The sequence below is a fragment of the Polyodon spathula genome, chromosome 23, assembly GCF_017654505.1.
Source record: "Polyodon spathula isolate WHYD16114869_AA chromosome 23, ASM1765450v1, whole genome shotgun sequence".
Lineage (NCBI taxonomy): Eukaryota > Metazoa > Chordata > Actinopteri > Acipenseriformes > Polyodontidae > Polyodon > Polyodon spathula.
The window spans coordinates 4433833-4459782 of record NC_054556.1 but is presented as its reverse complement, the minus strand read 5'-3'; the positions used below and the strand labels follow the sequence as shown (position 1 = coordinate 4459782).

The window sequence follows — 25950 nt, the reverse complement described above, 5'->3', positions numbered from 1 at the left end:
TAAAACTTCGTGTTTCCGCAGTTTGTTGTTGCCATGTGATACCGAGTTGCATGTGATCCTGACAACACTCCTCTCGGGAGGAGAAACTGAGGAAAAAACTTCAGGACTTTGACACGTCCAGCGGCCTCTCTGTCAATCGGCTACTAATTAGCGCTGCACAACTTCAGCTCAGTCACCTACCGTCGCTGCTCCTCGCTTAGTTACCATAACCGTCACTTGTGCAACCAACCGTGAGTGACACTTAGAAAGAAAGAAAACGAAAAAAAAAACCCTCAGAACACGCGTGCTGGTTTGCGCTTCTGAAAAAACTTAGAATGAAAAGAACTGACTGCTTTTGAAGGAGGAAGTGAAATACTTTTAAACCCACATTTAAACACAAGGGCAGGTTAGTACCCTTTTTAAAAAAAAAAAAAAAAAAAAAACTAGTGACCTGATATTAAGTGTAAAAGTTCTTGGTATTCAGGTTTAGCTTGGTGTTATCACTGCATTACCTGGTGTGCTTCCACCAACAGTCCGTCTTAGTGGTGTCTCAGGAAATGACAGTTTGACAGATTGTGATTTTATCATAGAACTCAGTGTATGTTTGTGCAAGGTAGAATCAACACATGCAGCATTGTCATTACACTGTCAGCAATCCATATCTTTCATTAACCGGTAAGTTATTATTATTATTATTATTATTTATTATTATTATTATTATTATTATTATTATTGTTGTTGTTGTTGTTGTTGTTGTTGTTGTTGTTGTTGTTGTTGTTTGTTTGTTTAATCTTCGTAAGTGATATCGTGCACAACAATTGTTAAAACTTTTACTCTAGCAATTCATGATGTATTCATTTGTAATAGGTAGAATAACTGCTGACTTGATTATGCAGCTTTGAGTGTAAGCCTGTATACCAGTTAAATGCATTAACTTGTGTATGTATGCATGTAATATATAGAAAGCAAACACATTAAGGACCCTAGAAAGCTAGCTGTACCAATCTGCAGGGTTTTTTTCTTTCTTTCTGATGTGTGTAGTCATTATAAAATAAATAAAATTAAAGCTTACTACTTACATCTTACATAGTTATTAATAGACTCCCACCTGAATGTATTGTACATGCTAATTCAATGTATTTGTTCTGAGAGTGTTTACAAGAGTAGTACACCATGGGCTTGGAAATCTACTGGTGTTATGCAATGGTTAATTAGAAAGTGCTACACAGCAGTGACTATGCATTTTTATAGTACTTTAAGCATAGACGGCTGTGCTGATTTAACCCTTTGCCAGATTTTTATAGTTGTTAAATTTTTTGCCCCAGACTTTCAGAGCAAGCAGTGTCTGATCATTTTAAACCTGAATTTAAAACAGAAACAAAGTTTTATTGTGTAGTTAAAGCAGGTGCCTTTGTAATATTCAAGTTTGATGACTCTGCCCTGAGAATGCAGTTTCAATGTGTTAAATCTGTTCGAGGCAGTCTACTGCTATTCTTAGTCCTCAGATCCAAATTACAAAACAAATCACAAATAACTGCAAAGAATGAAAATCAGTAATATTGACTTTCCACTTTCCGGTGACGCTTATAGATCAGGTGGGTCAGTCATTTTGGAATGAGATGGCTCTGTATTCAGGTCTTACATATTTATATGGAGAGGAATGTCAGCTGGGAACTGTGGTTCTGGAGAAAGTGACAGAACTCCAGGATGTTCCCCTCCTAATTTGAATGCATTTTAGAAGTAAACCTGAATCGTTGGACCAGATAAGCAGCAAATGGTTTGCAGTGCCAACACAGCACTTCCCACCCAGAAACTGATGCGACCAGCCGCAGATCAAACTGCTGCAGACATGTTTAAATAATTCAAATAGGAGCTCCTCTGCCAAAGGTTTAAAACCTGTCTCTAACAACCTTCACACTGGACTGTCAGAACATCGTCCATTAGAGCGTCTGGGCGAATTCTTCCACTATGTATTTGCAAAGTTATACTGTCAGATTCCCAGTTCAAGTTGAGTTGATATCTATCTCCTGCTGCCAGAAAAAAAACAGGATAGATTTTTAAATCACTTTCTACTCTGTGTCAGTTTTCTTTCATAAAATTATCAAACTATAGTGTAATATAAATAAACAAATACTGTAATGAACTTTTGAATAAAACAAAAGTCTATCAGAGTACTACAGATTTAACTCATCGACAGTAAATTCATTTATGTAGTAAAATAAATTCATTTATTTTAGAATAGAAGACCCTTAAAAAGGGGGCTTAAATCAGGCTATTTATAACTATTTTAAACCTTCTTTATGAAATCCCCCCAAGTACTTTAGAGAACACGGTATGCTGTTTGATTTTGACAGTACAACTGATACTGGTGCCTCTGGATACTCACTTAACTTTGTAAGGGCAACACAACTATTGCTCCCATGGCTTTGACAAATGAGCCGTTCCCCTCTAAATAGTGCAGGGTTGACTGTAACCCTTTGAGCCTCTTCAGTACGTCTTTTAAAGTTTTGCTGATGTGTTTAAAACATTAAAACACGCATTGTGATGTTTGGGAAATTGGTGATTCTGCTATGTTAAAAACAGAAGTAATGGAATAAACAAGAAGCCTGTATTACTAAGAAGTAAGACATTCTCTGCATTATGACTTCCCGTCATGGATATGTATGACGCTATTTTTACAAGTTCTATTTTCAGTGCTTTCAGTGGATTTGCGTAATTCCCATTTTCTTGATAATTTTTGAACGTGACCCTGTTTTGCAGTGTCATGTGCTACTAGATTCTGAGCTGTACTTTATGTTTTTCTGTAGGATTTGTTGAAAATCTCTGCTCCACTTGGCAAGAAGCTTCTTATTCAGGGTTGGTCATGGGATTTAGACTGCATGCTGCCATCCATCCTGTCTTTCTCATGGTTTTAAAATGACAAGATGTGATTGTGAACTTGATTAAAGGGGTACTTTAGACCATTTATATTTCCATTCAAATTCATTTCCTACCTGTTTAATATCCTAGTATGTGCGTTTCTCTATAGTTATTTTTGCTTAGTTCAGTTGCATCACTGAGAAAATACACAGATACTGCGTATATATATATAAAAAATTATGTTGTGAAGTGTATGTCAAACAGTGCAATATTTGTTTAACCAGTGTTCTTTAAGTAGTCTGTTTCACAAAGTAGAGATATGCTTCTGCGAACTATAACTATAAATGCAGCAATAAACAGAAGGTGTGTCTGCAGAAGCAAATCCCAGCTCAGGATCTGATTAAAGGGGCCTCTGAGTCCTTCTCACACTATGTTTGAGCTCACACACAAGTTTCTGAACCACCCTCAGTCAATAATGTGGGTTACCTGCAAGGAGCAAAGCCTCCTGTTAGTAGAAATGGAGACTGAATGTTCAGGTGTGTATTACTTTATAAAACAAATAACCTTATAGCCTTGAATCAGTCCCATGGCTTTGTTTTAAATCTGCTTCTGTATTGTTTAATCTGGCTGCAGGCTTCTGAAAGACAAAGGCAGCCGCCCACGATCACACTCTGTATTGGGGAAGCAATTTCTGTAAAGAACATTCATTTACGTTTAAAGAAGACACATCTCTATTGTAAAGGGACAAGCTATTCTAAATGAAGGGAGCTTGATAACTGGTATAAGAGTTTGCTCATTGGATTTAGCATTGTACTGAGGATAGAGACAATTTGTCTAACTCATCTAAATATTCTACAAGTTACTATGATATATTTTAACTGTTGATTGAAAACAGATTTGTATCCCCTTTAGAAATAGCAGGAATGCCTGTGCACTGCTGTTAGAAATTAGAGTCTCCTCAGGATTTATAAGAGAAGGGGTGGCTGTAACTTCCTATATGAATATTCACAAAAGTGCTAATTTCGTGGGACATTCTGGATGACAGACTCCAAACAACCTATTTCCCTGTAGGAATCAGCCAGTATTAAATCATTAAGCTATGGTTACATATCCATCCAGAATAATTTAAACACCTTGTTGCGTTGAATCAGTTTCTTGACCGCTCATTCTGCTTGAGTGAGTTCACTGTTGGCCCGCTACTATCTGCATTATTCTTTGTCGTTCTTCCTGTAGGTATTACATGTAATTCACTTCAGAATTTGAGATTTTTGGTAACACCCTTGTCAATGTATTAATTAAACCTGTAATTTACTGGTGTAATGTGATTGGTTGCAGTTGCATATCAGTGAAAGCAGTGGCTCCAATAGATAGGTCCTCACACTACACTCCTCTGCTGGCAACTCCCCCACCACCACCTTTCCTAATGCATTTTCCAGAATGTTTGAATTCTGGGTTTCAAAAAGATTTAGATATCTCTCGGGAGAGGAATTAAACCCTCTTATACACGAAAACGACTCCAAGAACACTGCAGTGGTTACAAAAACATAATCCTACAAGCAAGACAGCTGGCATTGGAGAACATTGAATAATACACTGAGGGCAGCCTTAACAAACTACTGCATGGGTTTCACTGCCAAATCCTTTTTTTTTTTCTTTTTTTTTATTAAAGTGTTTTAATAAAAAAAATTTAAAAAAAGATCTTATGAAGCCTTTGGCTTCATTATTGTAAACTACCCTGGGCTCTCAAGGCGATAATTCCCCAGTAAAACTCAGCCCATATGTGAATCTTGCATGGTAGTTAGCATATATTTTTATAAACAATATATTATAGTATATAACTATCATTATTTCTATTCATAATAAACCTTTTCACTGCAAAGAGGGAAAAGTTTGATGTAATGAATATTGTTAACTGGCTTGAGTTATGTGGCTAATGGTGATGGAACTGTTTTAAATTTGCTTTGTAGTTGAAGGGAATTTCAAGACAGGAGTTTTTCAAACAGTTAACATCAACCAGAACAATGTTAAGAGTAAAGTACATTAAAGCATATGGTACGGTTTATGTAATGAATGGAGAATAGTTTTAAGGTGTAGAGTGGTGCTATTTTTACAAAATAAATGATTATTTGATAGAACCATGTTCATACCAGTCTCCAGGTTTGTGCACTCTAAGATACAAACTAGAACACACATGAGTATGGAAGAAGGGCTATTTCATGATAACCTGGAGTCACTACTGGGACGGCAGTTTCCAGTAAACCCATGTCAAAATAAAAAATGACAATGTCAAAGGGATTTTTATCAGAAATGGTATCTGCTATCATAGCATGATACCTCTATATAGTTGTAAATAGAGCCATTATGGACGTCAACTTTTAAAGGGGTCTTCTTTAACCCATTAAGTGCCATTGTCCTCATGTGGTGCTCGATGGGTTAAGTTAGCGTATTGCTGATATGCTGTGGATTTCTCTATACTGCTTATTATAACTCTTCTTACTAGAATCTTCTTTGTGTGAACTGGCGTTTCATAAAGCATTACCTCACATGTAATAGTAGGTGTTGGATTCGTGGGTTGCACTGTTGTGTGGTTTTCAAAAGCCAGGCTTTCAAAATGCAGTGCTGGCAAGGCTTACCTTAGTTCACCACAGCCATATCTTTCAACTTAACTGAGCCATGTTTTAAATGTGACAAATGAGTGGGCAGTTCTCCCTGTTCAGCCTCTCGAGACAATAGGCAGCAGAACATAGCAAAGGCATGAAACACTGTAAGATGATAGCCTTCGAGTAGGGATTAACAGGCAGAAAAGCAGACTGCAATCCGTGCAGTCAAAAATGAATCTTTCAATACGGGTATATATTCTGTTCCTGTGCATAGCTTTCATATGGCACATGTCTTTCCTTAAACCTCGAGGAATGCTGTGGCGTGGTCCTGCAGGTCTCAGTGCCAGTTGCATCACTGAGAGGAGTGTAAGGCCCTTGACTGCTATTGATATTTTCTCACATGTAAAGGAAACACAGCCACTCCCAGCAGAGTAATCAAGCCTTTAAATCATTTCTAAAAAAAGAAATTAGGGAAAAGGTTGCACTTAAAATATTGTGCAAACCTAAATTCCCATGGAGCTGCACAATAACGATCTTGGGATGCTTTCCACTTGCCAACAATGTGTTATTGAATTATTTCCAATAGGCTCTTTGGTATCCCAGGAGTCCTCCTTAGTAAAGAATAACATCTATAAATATAGATTTGTGTGGTTACATCCTTGTGGTAGTAAAGTCAAAGGAGTCTACTCATACCTATGGGGGAGTACTATACTTAAACCATCTGGTTGCTGTAAAGTTATTCTACTTTTAGTCATAATAATGATCTTGTGTATTCATGTCCATGTCCCTCTTACAACATTGAGTTTATTGCAGTCTATCTCCATGAGGTATATCTAGGGAGGTTTTTAATGATGTCATTTTGTAGGAACCGTTCGTTGTAAGGAAGGTTGTACTATGTTGAGCCATGATCTACCAGAGCCACATCAAAACATGAATTCAAATGTCAGGAGCACTTTCTTTTTGGTGCCCTTATTTGCATGGTACTAGCATATGAATTTACAGTTACTGGATAATTACCAAGAGTCTTACCAGATAAAAGTCAAATAAAATAGTATGTGTGTAACTACAATGTAATTAGTGCTACTTAGTAAAAAAACATTTATACGATTTTTTTTTTGTTTTAATGTTTTTTTTTTTTTTTATTGTTTAAACAACGATTTTTTTTTTGTTTTAATGTTTTTTTTTTATTTTTATTGTTTAAACAATATTCTGGTTGGATTTTGCTGCAACCTCTTATTATGTGTAATATCAATGCAGTCCACGTGGAACTAAGGATTAGGCTTTAATATGGATGCATAGGGTATTATTATTATTATTATTATTATTATTATTATTATTATTTATTTAATGAATTAAAAATTAAAGTCATAAAAAACTGTATTAAGTGGGTGTTGTTCGTTAAGAAGGAATTCAAGTAATTTTTTTGTAATTAAATTGTCTCTTAAAAAACAACACCTTTTGACGCACAGCTCTTATCTTCTCTCTTTTCGTTGAACTCTTGCACAGCATTTTCAGGGTGAGAAAATACACAGATACTGTTTGTAATCAAGCTTTACACTTCAGTTCTGAAACTATCAGTATCAAGCTCCAGACTACTGCAGGGTATTGATGTCACCAAACTATAATATCTACAGGCTCATCAAGAGAAGTACAACTGAATGGTTTCAAGTCATAGTGAAGCAACAGGAAGTCACCAATATGCCACACAGGAGGCATATGATTCTTAGCTGTCTGCAGTGTTTCTGGGGTTATGCTGTGTCAAAATCAGAAAATGAGCGTTTTAGTTCCCTCTTGTTGGGCAAATTAGAGTTACATTCTAAAGAACGCCTTGCCAGACATAAAGGAACCTAAGAGTCGAGAAACGATGAGTGCTGATACTTGTCGTGTTTCCGGATGTTAGCTTTTATTGCAGTTGTTAAAACAAATATAAAAACACTTTAATTAAACACATTACAAAGCAGTCCTTATTTATATTAATTTGTTTTTCTGCTTATGTATTTTGGGTGTAGCCATCTGTAATCTTTTCTGATCTAGATAAAGTTGAAAAAACATGAAATATGTATTTATACACCATTGAAATAACGATACACAAGGACTTTCGTTGCTATGTAATTTCAATTAAATACTGTTGTTAAAAAAGCTTCATTGTATCAGTTTTGGTACAACACACGCTCTAATGAATTAGTCTTACAGTAACATCTTGATCGTTATTATTGTGCAATTAGTATGTAACTAATTTCTATAATTCATAGTGAAACTTGACATTTGAAGTTACACAGCTAATGAGGTCATGTTGTCATTAGACTACAACGACCAAGTTCCAGAGGAAATCAAGAATTATGAACCCAGTACAGGGAGGCTAGCCTGTCTGAAGAAGCTGTTCAATATTGTAAAAATGAAGGTTGCCTCCAACTTGAAAACCATACTGTATTTCACTGTGTTTCATAGCTGTTACTATACTCAAAACACATACTTTGGAGTATACTATTGAGGTCCTGGTTTGAAGTTAATACCTTGTTTTCCATCCTACATGTTTACATAAACAACACGTTTGATGACTTCTTTTCTTTAACCAGAGTGGTTGATTTGGAAAGGTTGCAATAATGATGCAGCTGGGCACACCACAGAATATGTGTTTGATTGGTTGTGATGCAGTGGGACCACTGCCAGGGTCAGGAGTTCACAAATTCATCTCTTGAACCCTCGTTTCCGGCTTTGAGGTTTGTCAGTCTGAGCTCTGGGCTTTCAGATCATGTTGGAGAGGAAAAAAAACTCAAAAGCAAAGTGGATACATTGCAGTTCTTGCATGAAACCGTGCAATGTGTAAACGTTAGATAAAGCCTAAATCAAAGTGAGGCTACGGGACTAAAACTATTTAGCTTCCTAGATTTTAAAAAGTTATTTAGTTTTTTACCCACTTCCTGACAGTTATACCCTTCTGAGTGGAAACAGATTTGCATTGTCGCGGTAACTATGCAAAATGACATTTCTTTGAACTTGCCTAAAAAAATTTTCTAACTTCAACAAAGCGTGACCCATAAAAAAAAAAAAAAAAAAAAAAAAAAAAAAAACTGTGACCTTATTAACAGGTTGGCTTAGTTAAGAACCACATTTTTTATAGAAATATGAATGCTTGGTGCTTGTTTTGTTTTAGACCTTATTTATGATTAGATATAATTCTTGTTTAATGAAGTGAAATGGGGAAGTTAATGAAGGATTGTGCCTAGATTAAAAAAATCCTGGTTCAGGCAGTCATAAATAGGTATGTGATGTGAAACAGGGAAGTTTAGTTGTATGACTGGTAACATTACCTGCTTCTGCACCGAAAGCCATGGAAACAAGCATTTTATGCATTGTAACCGATTAACCTGGAAGAGCAGAAAAAGACTTGAAACGGTAAACCTACAGTGCTTAAAATGGGATTCAATGCATGTGACATGCAGTACCAGCACACTGCTGTCTACAGCATGAAACAGTACTTGCGATATCCGTTGCTGCAGTTTAATTTTTCCCATGATGCAATCCTTGACTACAGTGCAGGAGAATGTCCAGTAAAACTACAGACAAATGTTTTGTGATTTCATCAGAACAGTATTCAACCATTCTTCTACTCTATGTGTGCTGACTGCTGTACATTACAGGAAATATTTGTCATGTGGGACCACCTGCAGCCAATCATGTGACTGTGTCAGTGGAGATTAGAATAACACTTGTGTGCTTATGGAAATGACTGTTTAATTAATGTGACTTTAATGTAGAGAAAAAAAAAAAACCTCAGATTTTTAAACGTGTTTTAAAAATGATGAAATTGAATGGCCGTAGCCAGGGGTCCAGGGGGGATACATGTCTGTATCCTCTTTCACATTACCCTGAAGTTCTTGTGAAAATGTAAAATATTTTTGTGGTGTAGATTTTTTCAACAGTCTAGCCACACCAACACTGTTATATCTCTTGCCAAAGCTTTCTTTAAAAATGCTTTAATATCACCCCTAAGTTCTCTTTAAGATTTCAAGTATTTTAGCAGTGTGCGTTTATTAGGTTGCTAGTCTAGCCACACAGATATTTTGCAAGTTTAACATCAATAACATCTGCTGCTGAAGCTTTTTTGCAAAACAAATAAATGCTTATTTGATTTGCTTTGGGGCAGATTAACTGGATTCACATATAGCATCAAAAATGTATTGTTGACTGTGACAGTAAAACAACCTTGACTTTTTTGCAAGCAGTTATAATAATTGAAAACATTTGTTACTGTACGTTTGTTATAAACATTTGTTACTTTACTTTTTTATGTACTGTTACGATATTAACATGCACTTTATAACTGGTTTCCAGCAGTACAGTGCATCCAACACAGTTACATTTGATTTTTTTATATTGGTGATTGGGTATGTAAGAGAGCTAAGGAGGGGCAGGTCTTAGGAGTAGAAACGTTGACTGATTTTATGCTGTAGCAAGTTGTATGTCCCTATTTAAAGATCCAGTTGCACGAAAGGTTGTCAGTAAATGTGGTTAGGCAGGTTACACTTGTGTTTCCCCCTTGTGCTGACAGTGGCAGAGGCATTTATTACTGAATGTTAGGGGTGGGAAGAGACTGACAATCAGAGGGTAAGAACGGCTAATAAATGCTTTTGCAAACGTCCAATTATATACTGTAATACTACAAGTACAGTAACTTCACACAGCAAACTTGTCTCAATTTTTGCAAATATTATTATTATTTACCTAGATTTTATTGTATAAAGAAAATGAATCTTACATGGCCTAGCAAAGAAAATAGTGTCATTGTTTCTGGTTACTGTGATGAGTTTCTTTCTTTCTTTCTTTCTTTCTTTCTTTCTTTCTTTCTTTCTTTCTTTCTTTCTTTTTTAAATTATCCAGCTATTTTGTAAGCCAGTAACAGACTTGAAAGTATTCTATGTTTACCTGATATTAATGCTGCTTAAAATGTCTGCAGTAAATGGATTTAGTGGCAATTTGTGTTATCTAATCTAGTAAGTAGCGGGGTTCTGAAAAATTTAGGGTTGCTACGATAGTTTAAATCACGTTCCTGAAACTTTTCTTTTCATTAACATCCTGACAACTTTTTACACTTAGAACTTTTAAACGTGTTTCAAAGCTCTTTTCAAGATAGCCGCTGTAGTGCGCTGGTAGCGTAAGGATAGAAGAGCCAGAGAATTGTTGTTATGTTTAACGCCTTCTGCATGCAGTGATTTAGAGGACAGATCTTAAACCCTCAGTGCACTAGAGTGGACATTTTGAAAAGAGCTGGGGTGTGTAGCGCCATATCTTTCAGAACCCCGCTACTTACTCGTTAAGCTTTGCCACTGTGATAATGGATGTAAAGCTGTGTGATGCACATTTGAGATTGAGGTGATTCATAAGGGTTTCCATACCCGTGTCATCATTTTTAATAAATTAATGTGCTATTTTAGACAGACTAGACTCTGGGTGGATGTGTTGCTGTGGAACATAAAGAATCTTTCAGGCAACTTTTTTCTGGTGCCTGTTCAAGTAACAAGCAGTTTTGAAACAGCTTGAAAATGTAACTTGCTGGACAACAACAAAAAAAATAAATAATGTTGCCTTAATGTGGACACACAGCATTTAGGTTTTATGTTTGCAATCTCCAATTAATCATTTCTTAACATTGTAATTACTATGTAATTATGAATGACTAATAATAACTAGGAATAGTAATAACCTGTTCATGTTGTTGAGGCAGAGTCATCAGAAAGAGCCGAATGGCCTCTTCTAATTTGTAAATTTCATGTTCCTATGTTCTTCAGTGGTGTTAAATTGAATATGTGAGATGTTACAAAGATGGTAAAACAGTACATTGCATCTCTAATTACTATAATTACTAAACATACATTTAACTGCAAATAAACATATTGAATTAACTCTTCTGACTAACAAAACTATAAACAAGAAACAATCAAACATACTCTAGCATCACTATTTAAAGCTGCCTTCCGTTGTTTTTCAAGCATTTTCTGTTTGACAATATGAACGTTTTTCTCTCTATCTCGCTCGGCGATGCCAATGTTTAGTGCTTTGTTTTTTAAGTTTCCTGTGTGCTCTGAACAATTATGTGGTTGCTTGGGTGCCAAAAGACAAACTGGTACATTATACATAGGTTTTAAAGACCCTGATTAGAACTAATCTCAGACTAAGCTATTGCATTAATTTGTAAAACATCACAGAGGTTGTTTTTATCTGATTACAAGACAGACTTGCCACATCTTAAATATTATAATAATTATTAGCAGTTTACTTAGCTGTCCTATATACAGTAAATGAGTTACTGAATATACAATACATAGTTTGACTGTACAATAGTTCATTCAAAGCACATTTCTGATTTTAGTAGACTATTTGTCATCCTCCCACTGGGTCTGTCCTTCACTTTTGTGAGTTCATTTTCATTAGGAAATAGAATTGGAAAACACCAATAGGGGAAACAAAATCATGCAAATGAATGATTGCATTATTTTTTAATAAATCACGTGGTGATTTGAAATTGAAGGATTAGTTTCCAGTGTCTGTGGCTTTCTGGCAGAAGATTTAGACATATGAGGAAATATAAATATAAACATGCTGCAAGATTATTCCTTTGGAGAAAATTGCATACAAACATAAATACATAAATTATGAATGCCATTTTTTAGCTGTGCTGACTGTGCATGTTAATTAACACTAAAAAGTTTAAGTGTGGTCATAATGGTATTTTATCAGCACATTATTGATCGCATTACCAGAGACAATTTTCTCTTTTATGTACAGCACCAAAACCAACTGCATTCAGAGGGCTACTAACTTGGAATTTAGTTTTTAAAAGATGCAAATGAGAAACCAAATACATGTTAAATTGGCTCACCTCTATATTTATCTTCAAAGTTGTATATTGTTATATTTTAAATTATACGACAATTGCCTATTTTTTGTTCTACATCCAACTACATGGGAAAAACTTTATTATTATTATTATTATTATTATTATTATTATTATTATTATTATTATTATAGTAATGCGTGCAGGCATGATTGCGTGATTCAGAATTGCATAATTCTCACAAAAGAACAGCATATGTCTCGTGGAAGTGAAGCAGTTAAGAAATAGAGTTGTTAAAATGTTTCATCATCTGATCAGGGAGTGTGCCTTTGAAAAACAAGTCATTAGAGTCTGATTCAGCTGGTGGTGCGGCTGGGGGAGGCTTGCTCCCACACTAATACTTTGGCACCACTAGCCCCTGGCTTCAGCCAAACAGAGCAAAGGTCTTCCTCAAGGAGCCCATTTTCCTGATTGCAAAATGGAAATCGATGGTCCGGAAATCTACTGAGCCTTCAGCTCGTACTATATATAGTGCACTGGTCACTGCTTTCCTTTGTAAAAATGTCCTTCAGGATTTTTGGTATGATATCGAATGGGTTACAGAGGAAGTTTGCTGTCTTGCATTAAATTGGTGGAAGAGGAAAAACATTTTAAATAGAAAGTACATGGCAATAACAAAATGCTCTAGGTAATGCATTTTTTAAGGTTTAATTAGCAGGTGGCAGTTTTGGCAAAGGTGAGGTTGTTAAATGTTGTTGTACAGTATTGTTGTTCTTTAAAATAAACTTTCCCTTGGGTTGATTATTTTAATTGTTGTGCCTGTATTCTAACGAGGTGTTGGTAAAGTGCCAACTGAAAACAGCTGGGTTAAAAAAGAGCAGAGTTACCATTAAAATTGTTATATTTGTGACTTGTGAAAAGCCACTATATCTTTTTATAATTTAATCTTAGGGTCAGTAATACAATCAGATAAGTTGGCTAATATTGCTTGAAAATTACAATAGTCTGCCAACAAGCTCATAGGATGACTTTGTGTGGTACAAGGCATATAGAGAATTGAAGTCTCCTCCATTCACTTCTAAACGCTACTAGTTTGGCATTGCTGACTTTCCCTGCTTACATGTAACATGAACTTTCCATGACAGAGTAGGCATGTGGACTGGGTTACACCCCTAAACAGCAGAGTTCCAGTTCCCCATTCCATTCTCCCCAGGTCAGGGCCATATCCTGCTCAATGACATAGTGTTGTCTGGTGCTGCATCTGTCTGTGCTTAGCCACTTGATAAAGAGAGGGTTTTCATCTCAATGAAGAATGTCATCTAGACCGGTCTGCCAAAAAGAAAGTAGCGAGTAAATCTCAGCATAAGACAAGTGTTTTCTCCATCACTGGGGTGTGGTGATTAAATAAACTGCTGTCCAAGTGCGTTAGTATAATTCCAGATACTGAATCCATCGTTTTCAACAGTGGACACAGAATGCAAGCAGAACAGCTATTGACCCAATAGGATGATGAGGATTAGGTAGTTTTACCCATTAAATTGTTATTGCTGAATTATCATTAGCATTTTCTTACAGAGTATATTTTGATGATAGTAAATACATTAAGTAAAACTGCAACAACTATCCTTTCAAAGTTTCAAAATTCTTCTTTTATATTCTATAGAGAGTAAATTGTTATAGAATTTACACTGTTGCCATTTACAATTACAATTTACAATTTTGTCATTGTTTTCTATTCATTGTTTTCTATTGGGGAATGTTATTGATAGGCCCAACAGATATATTTAACACACTCTCTTTTGTTGTGTGGCCCACTGAAATAAGCATAGAACACTTTGTACAATAGGAAAACACAGGCTTTGACAACCAATAAAACACTACTTTAAAAGGGAATCAATATATTACAGATATAATGAAGCAAAAAAAAAAACAAACCCATTGACCAAGCATGGTTAGGCTTGCATCATTTTATACTGGTTATGAACTCAGTCCTGGCAAAGGAGCCAGTGCGATACCAGGGTTATCTCTTCTCAATCTCACAGATGGCCTTGCATAATATAAATACTCCAGGATGAGGTCAGGTGAGTGTATCAAGGTTGCTGAAGTGCAAATCCTGCTTGCGGGTTCACAGAATAGGTGAACCGTAAATAGATTTCATACCGATATGTATCTCTTTCTACTTCCTTGTTTTTTCTACAAGGCCCATATGAATGAATCAGGAACTCCCAGCCTAGCAGCTCCTTTTGAATTTTGCATATCCTGCCGAATAAGAACGTTTTTATTCAGGCTTTGCTTCACACAACTCTGCCTCGAAACTGTTTGATTGTGTCCTCACCCTGAAAAAATCGCATCAGGGATTTAATAGTTTTCTGTTCATTTGTGGACTGGGCTTTTTATTTTCCGAAGGGCTTCAGTGTAGTTTTGTATGTTACGGGTAAACGGCCCTGTTTACAATTCTCATTCCTATATGGCACTGTTTATATTGGTAATTAACATTCAGATTGATATTCAAGATGTTGCTTAAATCTAATTAAGGAGACCATTGAATAATGTGTGTTACCTTTGTGCAGTATTGGAAGAGGTTTAAACTTGTCAGTTAACTTAATGAATGGGTGGGGGTGAGGGGGGTGCCAATGTAGGTTCCCACTTCTTTTTGTGTCTTTATTCCTGTTCAGCAACAGGAAACTGTAGAGACAGACAGGAAGTGATTTACAAGCCAATAGAAAGGGTGCCAGTCTGGCTCTTTAGCATCATCAGTGTACCAATATCAATCATATTTTGAAGTACAGACATTTCAACACAAAGGAAAAATGTGGTCTTACTGTGATAATGGTCTTAAATGAGGGTGTTGTTATACACAAGATAAAGATAGTTGTGCTGTTATTTCCAAGCATGAATCCATAGGAATGCACCATGAAAAATAACAAAGAGGGATCTAGGCCAATCACAGCAGTTTGTTTGAACTGGAAGAACCTAATAAACAGAAAGATCTTGTTTGTCAATGGCTGGGAAAAAAGGTTACAAATGAACATAGTAGGTTGATACAACCTATTTAAAACGGTTATACATATTGTGGCAGGGTGGCTTGGTGGTGACGTCAGACCAGGAACTTCACAGGCAAACTACTGTGGGGTGATTCGCCAATGGGCTCACATTTATTAAATAAATAACCAACAATAACATGAGCACACAAGCAAAAATGCTCAAACAAAAAGGCACGATGGCCAAACAAGCAAACAGACCATGGAAAACACACAAATGTCGTCCAGAATGTAGCCAGCCGGATAGCAATTGTTTATTACTTTGTGATGGATCTCTCTTGCTCCCTCTTAACCCTCTTTCACTCTCGCTGCGATCAGCTGCTACACTTTTTATACAGGTAGCCGTCCTCAAGTTGGTAAACAATTAACCAATTTGAAGACGGCAACATTCTGCATGTGTAAACCACATCAACAATAATACAAAATGCATTTAAATAATAGCAATAATAATTCACAATAAATAAAACAAATCAACATAGGGGCAGGTGTACCCCGTCACACAATATGTATCATAAAACATATGCAATTGTAACACAGATGGACATATATAGGTGATGCGATGGCCTTATTATGCAATCTAGGACAAACCAATTTTCAATTGAGGTCAAGAAAAAGATAATATTGTCTGTCCTGCTCAACCAGTGCTGGAAAACCAGTATGTTACACATGCAGCCCCCACTACACTACACTACACCTTTGGTTAAAACTGGGTTTCTCATTGCTGCGTAATTCACTGTTAGTCCTTTTTTGTTTGGATTCCCTCATCCAAGTACCCATTTCACAAGTAAACTAATTAGCAGCTATAACTTCTGCGAGACCTGCAGAGTATATTTCACAGTGGGGCATGTGGCACACCATATTCTCTTGCGGTGTACCCATTTGTTTGCTACTAGGTCCTAATAAAGTTGCACATGCTGTTTTGTAATATGCAGGGTACATAAAAGTGAACTATAAATCATATAATATTTCCTAACTAGTATCAATTTGTGTTAACAAAAGATTGCTGGAGCTGATGTCATTTTTGCAATGGGTAGCTAGCTGTTTTTTCCAGAAAGTACAGTTTTAGCAACCACCACATAGGAGCTGTCAAGGGTCAGTAGTAACCTATTTGTACTTTTTTTAAGCTTTGATTTGATTATGCAGCACATTGTACAATCATTGTGCCATCACTACTTTTTCTAAATTATAATAGTTGTAAAAAGTTTCTATTTCAAAACTACGATAACCAAAAAATAATACAACCCTCCAGTTGCAACCAACACAGACTATACTAGCCCTTTAAGAGTTCAGGAGTATGCACTGCAAACTAATACACAGATTTCATATACATTGCAGTAAGACAAACTATACATTCTGTAAGTAATCTAGTTTGGCACAAACTCAAGCTTACACAATGCAGTTTGTTTTTTGGCAAATCTCCCAAAGTCCTGGCTATCCTTGCTGTGCACCATGACTTATAACCTTGAGGTTGCTCTTTCTTGATAAATACAACCATCTGTGCAGTAACTTCAATGGTGTGATGTTCTCCAGTGCATCATAGTTATTATTTTTTTGTTTTGTCCTTTGTTTCCAGGAACAGCCATGGTAGATACACAGCTGCCAATGTGGCAAGTGAGCTTTGGGCTGAATCCAGTGGATATGGCAGAGCTGGATGACCACTCCCACTCTTTTGACATCAAGCCCTACACGACAGTGGATTATTCCGGCATTTCCAACCGGTCTTACGACTTCAGCCCGCCCGAGAGAGCCGACCTGACAGAGCTAGACTGCAAATACGATTTTAAATTACAAGAATACCATCATACAAGTATGCCACTATTTTTTCATATATAAGCTTCAAGAATTGTCTCAGCCATCATGTTAAGAGTAGTGTGATCAATATCCAGTAGTTTCTTTGGATTGGGGTGATTAACTGTTGTTTTGAACAATTTTCTATCAGATCCCTGTCAAAATCAATTAATCTACACATGACCAAGTAGTTTATTTATTTATTTATTGAATTTTCCACATTATCTTTCCACAAAATTAGAGGACAATTAACAGATCCTGTATGAGTCATACTGCATGCATATGCTGTATTAGTGTATTTATAAAACCAGGATATTGGTATTTTTGTGCAAGAATTGTTTTGTGAAGATGGCATTGTTTTTAAGGTTTTGTTAACTACTGTGAGTAAAAGTCACTACCTTTTTTCTTATTTTTCTATCCAGGCACGATAAAACTTGAACCACCATCTCCACCTCAGTACTCAGACAAAAGCTTTCCATTTACAAAACTGCATGAGGACCCTTTGAACTCCACACTGTCCGTAGAGTGCAGAGTCTGTGCGGACAAGGCCTCAGGATTTCACTACGGAGTCCATGCATGTGAAGGATGCAAGGTATGGCTTCAATATTGCAGATTCTCATTTAATGTGTTGGGTAATCATAAATGTTATCATCAGAGTTACTAAAAATAATGAATATATAGTAAAAAATATATATATTAATGGGTTAAAATCCATGTGAATGCCAGCAGAATCACAGTTATTGCCATTATTATTCAAATATATTGGGATGCATTCAAACATTCCCACTGTCTCTGACCTTTGGGTCCCTCTTCACATGAGATGTGTTGTGAAATAGATCTCTGTTCATTCTGGTAAAATTGCTGGAATACTGTATGGATTGGCCATTTTTAAACAGTTTCATTCCAAGGTGGGGCCTTCCAGTTGTTTTTTTTTTATTTTTTTTATCAATGCACTGGTGGCTTTTATGAATCAGACTTTTGTACCTTTGGGAAGAAGTATCAAGGTAATTCATATTACTTGTGAAATATTCTATAGAGCCCTCCTGTCTACTTAATCAAAACCAGCTAATCTTTATTGTCTAAATCTAGTCACACCGGTAATAAAGAGCATCTGTTGAATATTTATCTTTTACTGCACAGTAGTAACATGATCAGGAAAAAAATCTCTCCATGGATACACATTGTTTTTCTTGTCCTGAAAGAGTCCTTTCTGGACATTTCCAGTGGAACATATTTGTAATCTTACTTGTCTTGGATAACAAGAAAGTCCCTTATGTTTATCCAATTTGGTTCTTAATGAGCTGATTTCAAAACACTTGAAAAGTGACGTGCCAAAAGACTGTGTTTCAAACTTTTTTGGCCTTGTTTATTCATTTTACATTTTGTGCCTTACATACTCCTCTAGTCATGGGCAAGAATCTCTAACCTCCTGGTTGTCTGAAAACTATCTGCAATTGAATGCAGTAAAAAAAAAGTGTTTTTGTGGTTGGATCCTGAAAAAAGTAGTCTGCTTCGTGCTGTCTTTTTGATGACTGCATTTTTAAACCCTGTAGTACCGTTACCCTGGTTTTCAGTTCACTCTCGCATTGACTGCAAGATCCTCCTCTTATAAAACCTGGGGCCACAAAATGTATTAGAACTGCTGATCCCATTTTCATTGAAATCCTTAGATGGCAGTTTTCTGTCTGTTCCTGTGAATAAGTGTGTCACTTCTAGTGGCTGTGTGTTCACCCAAAAGGCACCTCCCTGGAACTCACTGACTGGAGAAATAGGAAACAATGAGACACTTCCTCTTTTTAAATCAAAATTACAAACCTATTTGTTTTCTCCAGCTTTTTCTAGATTCATGAGTCCTAGAATGGGGGGAGTGGAGCAATGGGTTAATGTAAACTCCTTAACTTAAGAATTTCTGAGTGCTATTCTACTGCAAACACTATATACCTGTCAGAAATGTGAGCTGTGGACTTTAAGAACTTGCCCAGCCCTCAAGTTTGACCAAGGTGGAAAATGTATGATAAAAAAAAAAAATTAATAAAAAAAAATGCGAACAAGTTCTTCTTTTGGAAACTTGAAACAATAGCAACAAAAAAAAAAAGATAGTCTGTCACCTTAACCACAAGCGATCGGAGCGTTTCCAAATGACTTTGCAGAGATAGGCTTTTGCTGTTTGGGTTTCACAACCAGAATATGAAGTGAGAATAAATGGTTGGTGGGGTGATAATCCACACCCCACATCTCTCCATCTGTATGAGTCTCCTCCTCAGTATGGATATCATTGCTTAGTAACATGCATGTGGAAGATTTATGAAGTAAACACATAGGGGCACAGATATCAGGAGTGTTTTATGTTGTCTCTCATAGCATGCATAATTAAATAACATGCTTTCTTTTTGTAAACCCATTGATAACAAGCTTTTCAATTATGTATGCACAGCAAAATGCAGTTAACGTAATACAGCTGTACTTTATTTTTCTAATATTTACTACAGGTGCTTTGTGTGTTACTTTATCTATAGCATATGTAACGTATGTTACTGACGTGTCTGAAATTGACTAATCCATAGTAAATGTGGGTCATTTGTCCCTTAGCGGAATATCGACCCCATTGTCTTAAGAGCATTTAATATGGACCAATTCCTAAAACCTTTTTTTTTTTTCTCTTGTTGTTAACAGGGCTTCTTCCGCAGAACAATCAGGTTGAAGTTGGTATATGACAGATGTGACCTAAACTGTCGCGTTCACAAGAAGAGCAGAAACAAATGTCAGTACTGCAGGTTCCAGAAGTGTCTCATGGTGGGCATGTCGCACAACGGTAGGCATAGAAGTGTCGGTGGAAGGGGGCTCAAGCAAACTACACAAAACAAAATGTTTTTGCAGCCCGGCTGCTCTGTCACCTCATGTCCTAGAGAATGTAGGTGTGCCCACTTGCAATTTTCTTTTCACACCTTTGAATGTCACATATGTAAGTGATCGCATTCTCATAAAAGCTAATGTTGTTTCCTGTGTGGCTGATTACAGCAGAATTGGTGTGCCAGTCTCCCGAAAACAGAAGGTGCAGGTCTTAATTTATATATCAGTGCTTGGTAATAGAGCAAAGGTAAAAAGTGGCATTTGTGTCAGGTTGAGTCAGAAGCTGGTTGTTTCTAAGTAGTTCAACACTGCAGACCTCTACAGAGGTCTTGAGAAGAATAAATGACAGGCTGCTGGTGCAGACTAGGAAGAAAATAACTCCCGTCAACACAGCAGCTAACTGGTCCCACTCAGCTACGCCCCTATATGACTGAAAAGATGAATTAGTTATAGTAGGCTTATTGTTTTTAAAGTTAGTGCTAAAAGAGTTCAAGTTTATGTGAATATAAAACAGTATTCAACAAGTTTAAAAAAAAATAAAAAATCCTCTGAATTAAATATTAGCTTAATTGCTTTCTCCCAATTCCCCTCCCCCGTGTGCTGGAGTGCCCTGTCAATTACTAACATGATAAATATGTTTCCCCATTATGTTTCTCACTGTTTGTACTGTAGCTTTCAAATGTAACAAATGCTTTAAAGAATCGCATGAATGAGAAAGGCACTCCTTAGTTTTGTCAGTGTGACTTATCAGACAGTGATAAATGTTCAGCTTACACGAAATCTGAAAAAGGAGTGCAAGCTTATGTGTTTGTTGAGACACTTTTCTCGTGATAATAACAGTAACAGATTCTCTGTGATGCAAAGCAAAGTCAGTGGTCAGGTTCTCTTCCCATGATAAAGCAGAGATTTTGTTGAACCTAAAATATCATCTGAGAGCTGCCAGGGACCACACATGTTGCTTTGATTAGAATGAGCTGCAAAAGTTTAAGAAAGGTGCAAGTATGTTATTATGTGTGGAGTATGTAATTAGACCATTGCACAAAGTGAATCCCCGTGCTAAAAGGAGAATCTAGAATGATTTTAGGGAATGGTTAAGTTTTATCCATTGAAGAATGGGAACTGTCTTCATAGACAGTGTAAAGATACCAATGTTTGGTCCTTTTTATATATAAATAAACAAAACAGAATACACGCATCATCACTAAGTGGAATACAGATGTGGCATTGTTTTGTTAACCTTATGTAACAGAATCAAAATCTCAGCTGAAACCTCAAGTGACAAATAGATTCAGGGCTTGCATGTGGTACCTCCCTAGAATGACTAATACAGTTTTGAAAGGTTAAGTTGTTTAAAACGTGACAAACGTATTAGAAAAGCGTAAGAAACAGTCCAATGGCAGTGGAAAACACATTTCTCAAGTACTACCAAGCACTTCAGAAATAGAGTGTAGGCTATGGCAGTATGTCATTTGCTTTCCCTTATATATTATAATACTAGCAAGAGTGCAATGGAAACAGCGACAGGTAGTGCATTATCTCAATTTGGGTGCTATTTTTAGCAGTAGCAAAAAAATAAATACATCCGTTGTCTGCTTTTAAATCAATTGAAAATGACATAGAAGTCGAATTGATGTATGTTTCTCCCTAGCCATACGATTTGGCCGAATGCCCCAGGCTGAAAAAGAGAAGCTTTTGGCAGAGATCTCCAGCGATATTGACCAGATGAATCCCGAGTCTGCTGATCTCAGAGTCCTTGCCAAGCACTTGTATGACTCATATTTCAAGTCCTTTCCTCTCACCAAAGCCAAGGCGAGGGCCATCTTGACGGGAAAGACAGGAGATAAAGCCGTGAGTATCGCTGCAGCTCCCTCAGAGTACCTCCCTCAGAGTACCTCACGACTCACAATCAAGATCTGGCCTGCAATTCGCTACACGTTTTATGAGCTGAGCTTTGTAATGGGATTGGATGGTAAATGTGGACTGAGATGAGCTAAAGTTCATGTTGTAAATCACTGAAAAGAAAGGTCCATGTGTCTAGTGCATGTGTCTGGTATCACAGTGTCATCATTCATGAGAAAATGGCATGGTTACCAATACTGCCGTGCCACACAACCTAGAAACCCTGTCTTCTGATTGGCTGAATGAGATGTTGCTTGTCTTATGCAAACATTAAGCTATTCTTTGTTGCGGTTTAGATATTTTGTCTGGACTGTGTGAATGATAGTGTTCCAGTAGGATGGGCAGCATGTTAAACATCTCCTTATTTTACTGTATTACCATAACATACATTATAAAGGAGACGTTTGGTTCAGATTCAAATACAACAATGCAATGGACTAAAAAGGTACTCATTGAATTCGCTTTTGATGTAGAAGCAGAAATATAGCAATTCCTGCATTGGTAATACCTTACTTTCTTCTTTTTTCTTTTAAATTAAAAAACAAATTGAAAACAGTTGAATTTAAAGACCCAGAATCCCGGATTCCCTGAAAAAAAAAAAATTGTGTTACATTTCTCAAGCCTCTAAAGTATAGTAATACATATTTTTTTTCTGTAGTCAGGAGCTGATAAGACACTTTTGGTCCGGTGTTGCTCATAGCAAACCCTAATGAGACTTCAAGCATTCAGAGAAAGTACTTGGACGATAACCCCCTTGATAAATCTAGTTTAGATTTTAAAACACAGCGTCGTTTACACATAACCTTGTACTAAACTGCACCTTCAAATTGAAGACACTGATTGGTGTTGAAGAGGGGTAACCAGTCCTCTAAAGAAGACACTTCATATTATTGTAACAGCTCATTCCATGCAGTTAATGATAACACATGACTTAGTGTATTACTGAGAAGAGATTCAGCCAAGGCTGTTGAATAGCCTTTATTTAAGCTTGTTTTGACTACTTGGATTAACGATATGGGGTGGATGAGACTGAGCAGCTGTTTGTTTTAAGGACTGCTTTTAATGCCAAAATAGTTACGAAGGGGGAAAAAAAAGCAACAGCATTGTTTTTAAAATATGACAAATTTGATAGTTTTTAATTTACTTTATTATTGTTAATATTCTTTCCATGATGTTTTATGTCAAAACTGGTTTTTGCCAGTGGAGATTTCTATGGAGTTGATTTGTTCTAGCTCTTTAAATGGGCTAGTCTTACATTTGACTAAAATTGATTCTATTTTCTGCATTGTTTATATAGTACTACCACAAATGTAACTTTGAACTTGTAATAAAATAGACAAATGGCTATGTGGATAGGCATTGTACTGACAGCTGTAATGTGTTACTTTGTATACTGACGTGTCTCCAATCTCTTTTTACAGCCTTTTGTGATTCACGATATGAACTCTTTGAAGGCTGGAGAGCATTACATCAGCTTCAAGCAGCCTCCTGTTCCAGATCAGGGGCAGCAACAGAACAAGGACATGGAGATCCGGCTTTTCCAAAGCTGTCAGTTCCGCTCCGTAGAGGCAGTCCGGGAAATCACTGAGTTTGCCAAGAGCATCCCGGGCTTCCTCAACCTGGATCTCAACGACCAGGTGACTCTCCTCAAGTACGGCGTCCACGAGGTGATCTTCAGCATGCTGGCCTCTCTCCTGAACAAGGACGGGGCCCTGGTCTCCTGCGGACAGGGCTTCATGACCCGAGAGTTCCTCAAGAGTCTACGCAAGCCCTTCTGTGAGCTGATGGAGCCCAAGTTTGACTTCTCTGTGAAGTTCAACGCCTTGGAGCTGGACGACAGCGACCTAGCAGTGTTCATCTCTGTCATCATTCTCAGTGGAGGTGAGGACTGCTTCCCCGTGCTGCTTTCTAAGAAGGAAGAAGCTGGGGGAAGCCTTTAATCTTAGTGATTCTAATTGGTGGCATAAACATGTTATAATTTTTCATATTGGGTAAGCTTCATACTGTATAACACCCAAGAACGTTATAGTGGATCACTAATAACTTATTATCAATTGGTCATTTAGCAGATGGTTTTATCCAAAGCAACTTACAGAGACTAGGGGTTGAACTATGCATCAACAACTGCTGCTGCAGAGTCACTGACAATAGGACCTTGGTTTTACATGTCATTCGAAGGATCCTCTAGGTATCTCTCCTAAATGTCCCGCAATAGTGACCCATTCTTTAGTCAACCTAAAATGCTGTGAAGCTAAGACATGCTTATCAACTATCATGGCTGCTGCTCTTATTCTTATTAACAGTAGAGGGGACAGTAGCTGAGAATGCAAACAAAAAGTACCCATTCATGCTACTGTAAACCAACAGTGCTGTATCAAACATAAATAATTGGTGCTTCAAAATACTCAACAAAATGTAAGATCTGCTCTTCAGCTTTAACATGCCAGGATGTGAACTTACAGAATTGAGTGCACCTCAGTTGTAAGGATTTATTTTGATGTTTTTAGAATTTAATTTTATGAGTATCTGTGGAAGGGTAGAACAGGGCCCTGCTTGTTAAGGGGGGTGGGGGGGACAGGGCAAAACCCATTGTTGTATGTTTACAATCCCCTTATTACAGCAAATCATCAAGACATGTGACTTTACTGTAGCTTGGCTGTGTATAAGAAGTGCACAGTAGAACAGTGGGGGTTTCAAAATCCATCCCTCACCAAGTCTTTGACCCATGGTGAAGAGAGTCAACAGGCTGGAAATGTTTCCCCAGTTCCTCGTTAGATGGAGTTAAGCCCGTCTTGATTGGTCAACTCTTTTTTTTTTTCTTTTTTTTTGTTACCGCAGTTTAACCCTAACTGGTTCTGTTACAGAGATGAGTGTAATACACAAACATATCTGAGTTGTCATCTCTCAGCTTCTTGTAGTTTCCATTTACTAAAAATGTTCAACCCTGCAGTACATTTGATATGAAATATAAGCACACAAATAAATGTTTGGGGGCTATTGAAATTGAACCATAGTGAACTGAAATACCATGTTGTTTAAAGGTAAATCATTAAAATAACAAAGGGCTACAGTCCTTTCTGCTATTTACCGAAAAGTTAGTCAACAAGTTACATTTATTGGTGGTGAGTGATGCGTTTTGTTGTGACATTTATTTTGTCCTTGAACCAGGTCCACTGTCTGAAAGAAAACAGCCATTACACAAAGGCCTGTTAAACATTAACATTAAACTTGAAAGGGTTTTCGTGACTGCCACTGAAGGAGTGTGTGTTTGTGTTTGTCTCTCTCTGGCAGCATTGGAAAATGCAATACCCATTAATGTGGTGATCAAGATAATGTTTATCTGACTTGTGATAATTACTGTATTATCTTATCTTGTAAATGATTCACTGTTATTTGTTCTATTATTTGTACATATCTCAACCTTAATACAAATGTTTGGACTGTGCATTTGCTGCATACCTTTTCAACCAACATTTGCAGTAGCAAATTTAGCAGCACTATTTGGCACTTTGTGCTTTCATAATTGATTTTCAGCTTTTTTCTACTTTTTGAGTAAACCTGAAACCTTACCTGAGTCATCTTTTAAATGTTTTCTATATGAGTAAAACTGTGTAAGAAAAAAAATATATATATATATATATATATATATATATATATATATATATATATATATATATATATATATATATATATTTCTAACCACTTTAAGAAAGCTGAAAAGAAGAAATCGAAACCCTTGTAGTTTGCTTCAGTTGAAAGCTAAAAGGTCTGTCCATCATTCCTAATTTAATTGTTCTCCCTCTTCTGTCTCTCAGATCGGCCAGGTTTGGTGAATGTAAAGCCCATCGAGGACCTACAGGATAACATGCTGCAAGCTCTGGAGCTACAGCTCAAAATGAACCACCCAGACTCCCCCCAGCTCTTTGCCAAACTGCTCCAGAAAATGACAGACCTGCGGCAGGTCGTAACAGAACATGTGCAGCTGCTGCAGCTCCTCAAGAAAACAGAGCTGGACATGGACATCCACCCGCTTCTGCAGGAAATAATCAAGGACTTGTACTAGAAGACTGCATTCCGTCTCCTCGCCCACTGTCAAAAA

At 36.8% G+C, this 25950-nt stretch overlaps 1 protein-coding gene across 1 annotated transcript; it reads left to right on the top strand.

Moving 5' to 3' along the window:
* Window positions 1-393: 393 nt before the first annotated feature.
* Window positions 394-25950, top strand: LOC121297981 (peroxisome proliferator-activated receptor gamma-like). The gene is made up of 7 exons (XM_041224645.1): window positions 394-654; window positions 16888-17121; window positions 17525-17694; window positions 19776-19914; window positions 21601-21800; window positions 23273-23732; window positions 25667-25950. Exons 1-7 carry the CDS (start codon window positions 606-608, stop codon window positions 25912-25914), a joined length of 1500 nt encoding a protein of 499 aa, XP_041080579.1. The 5' UTR covers window positions 394-605; the 3' UTR covers window positions 25915-25950.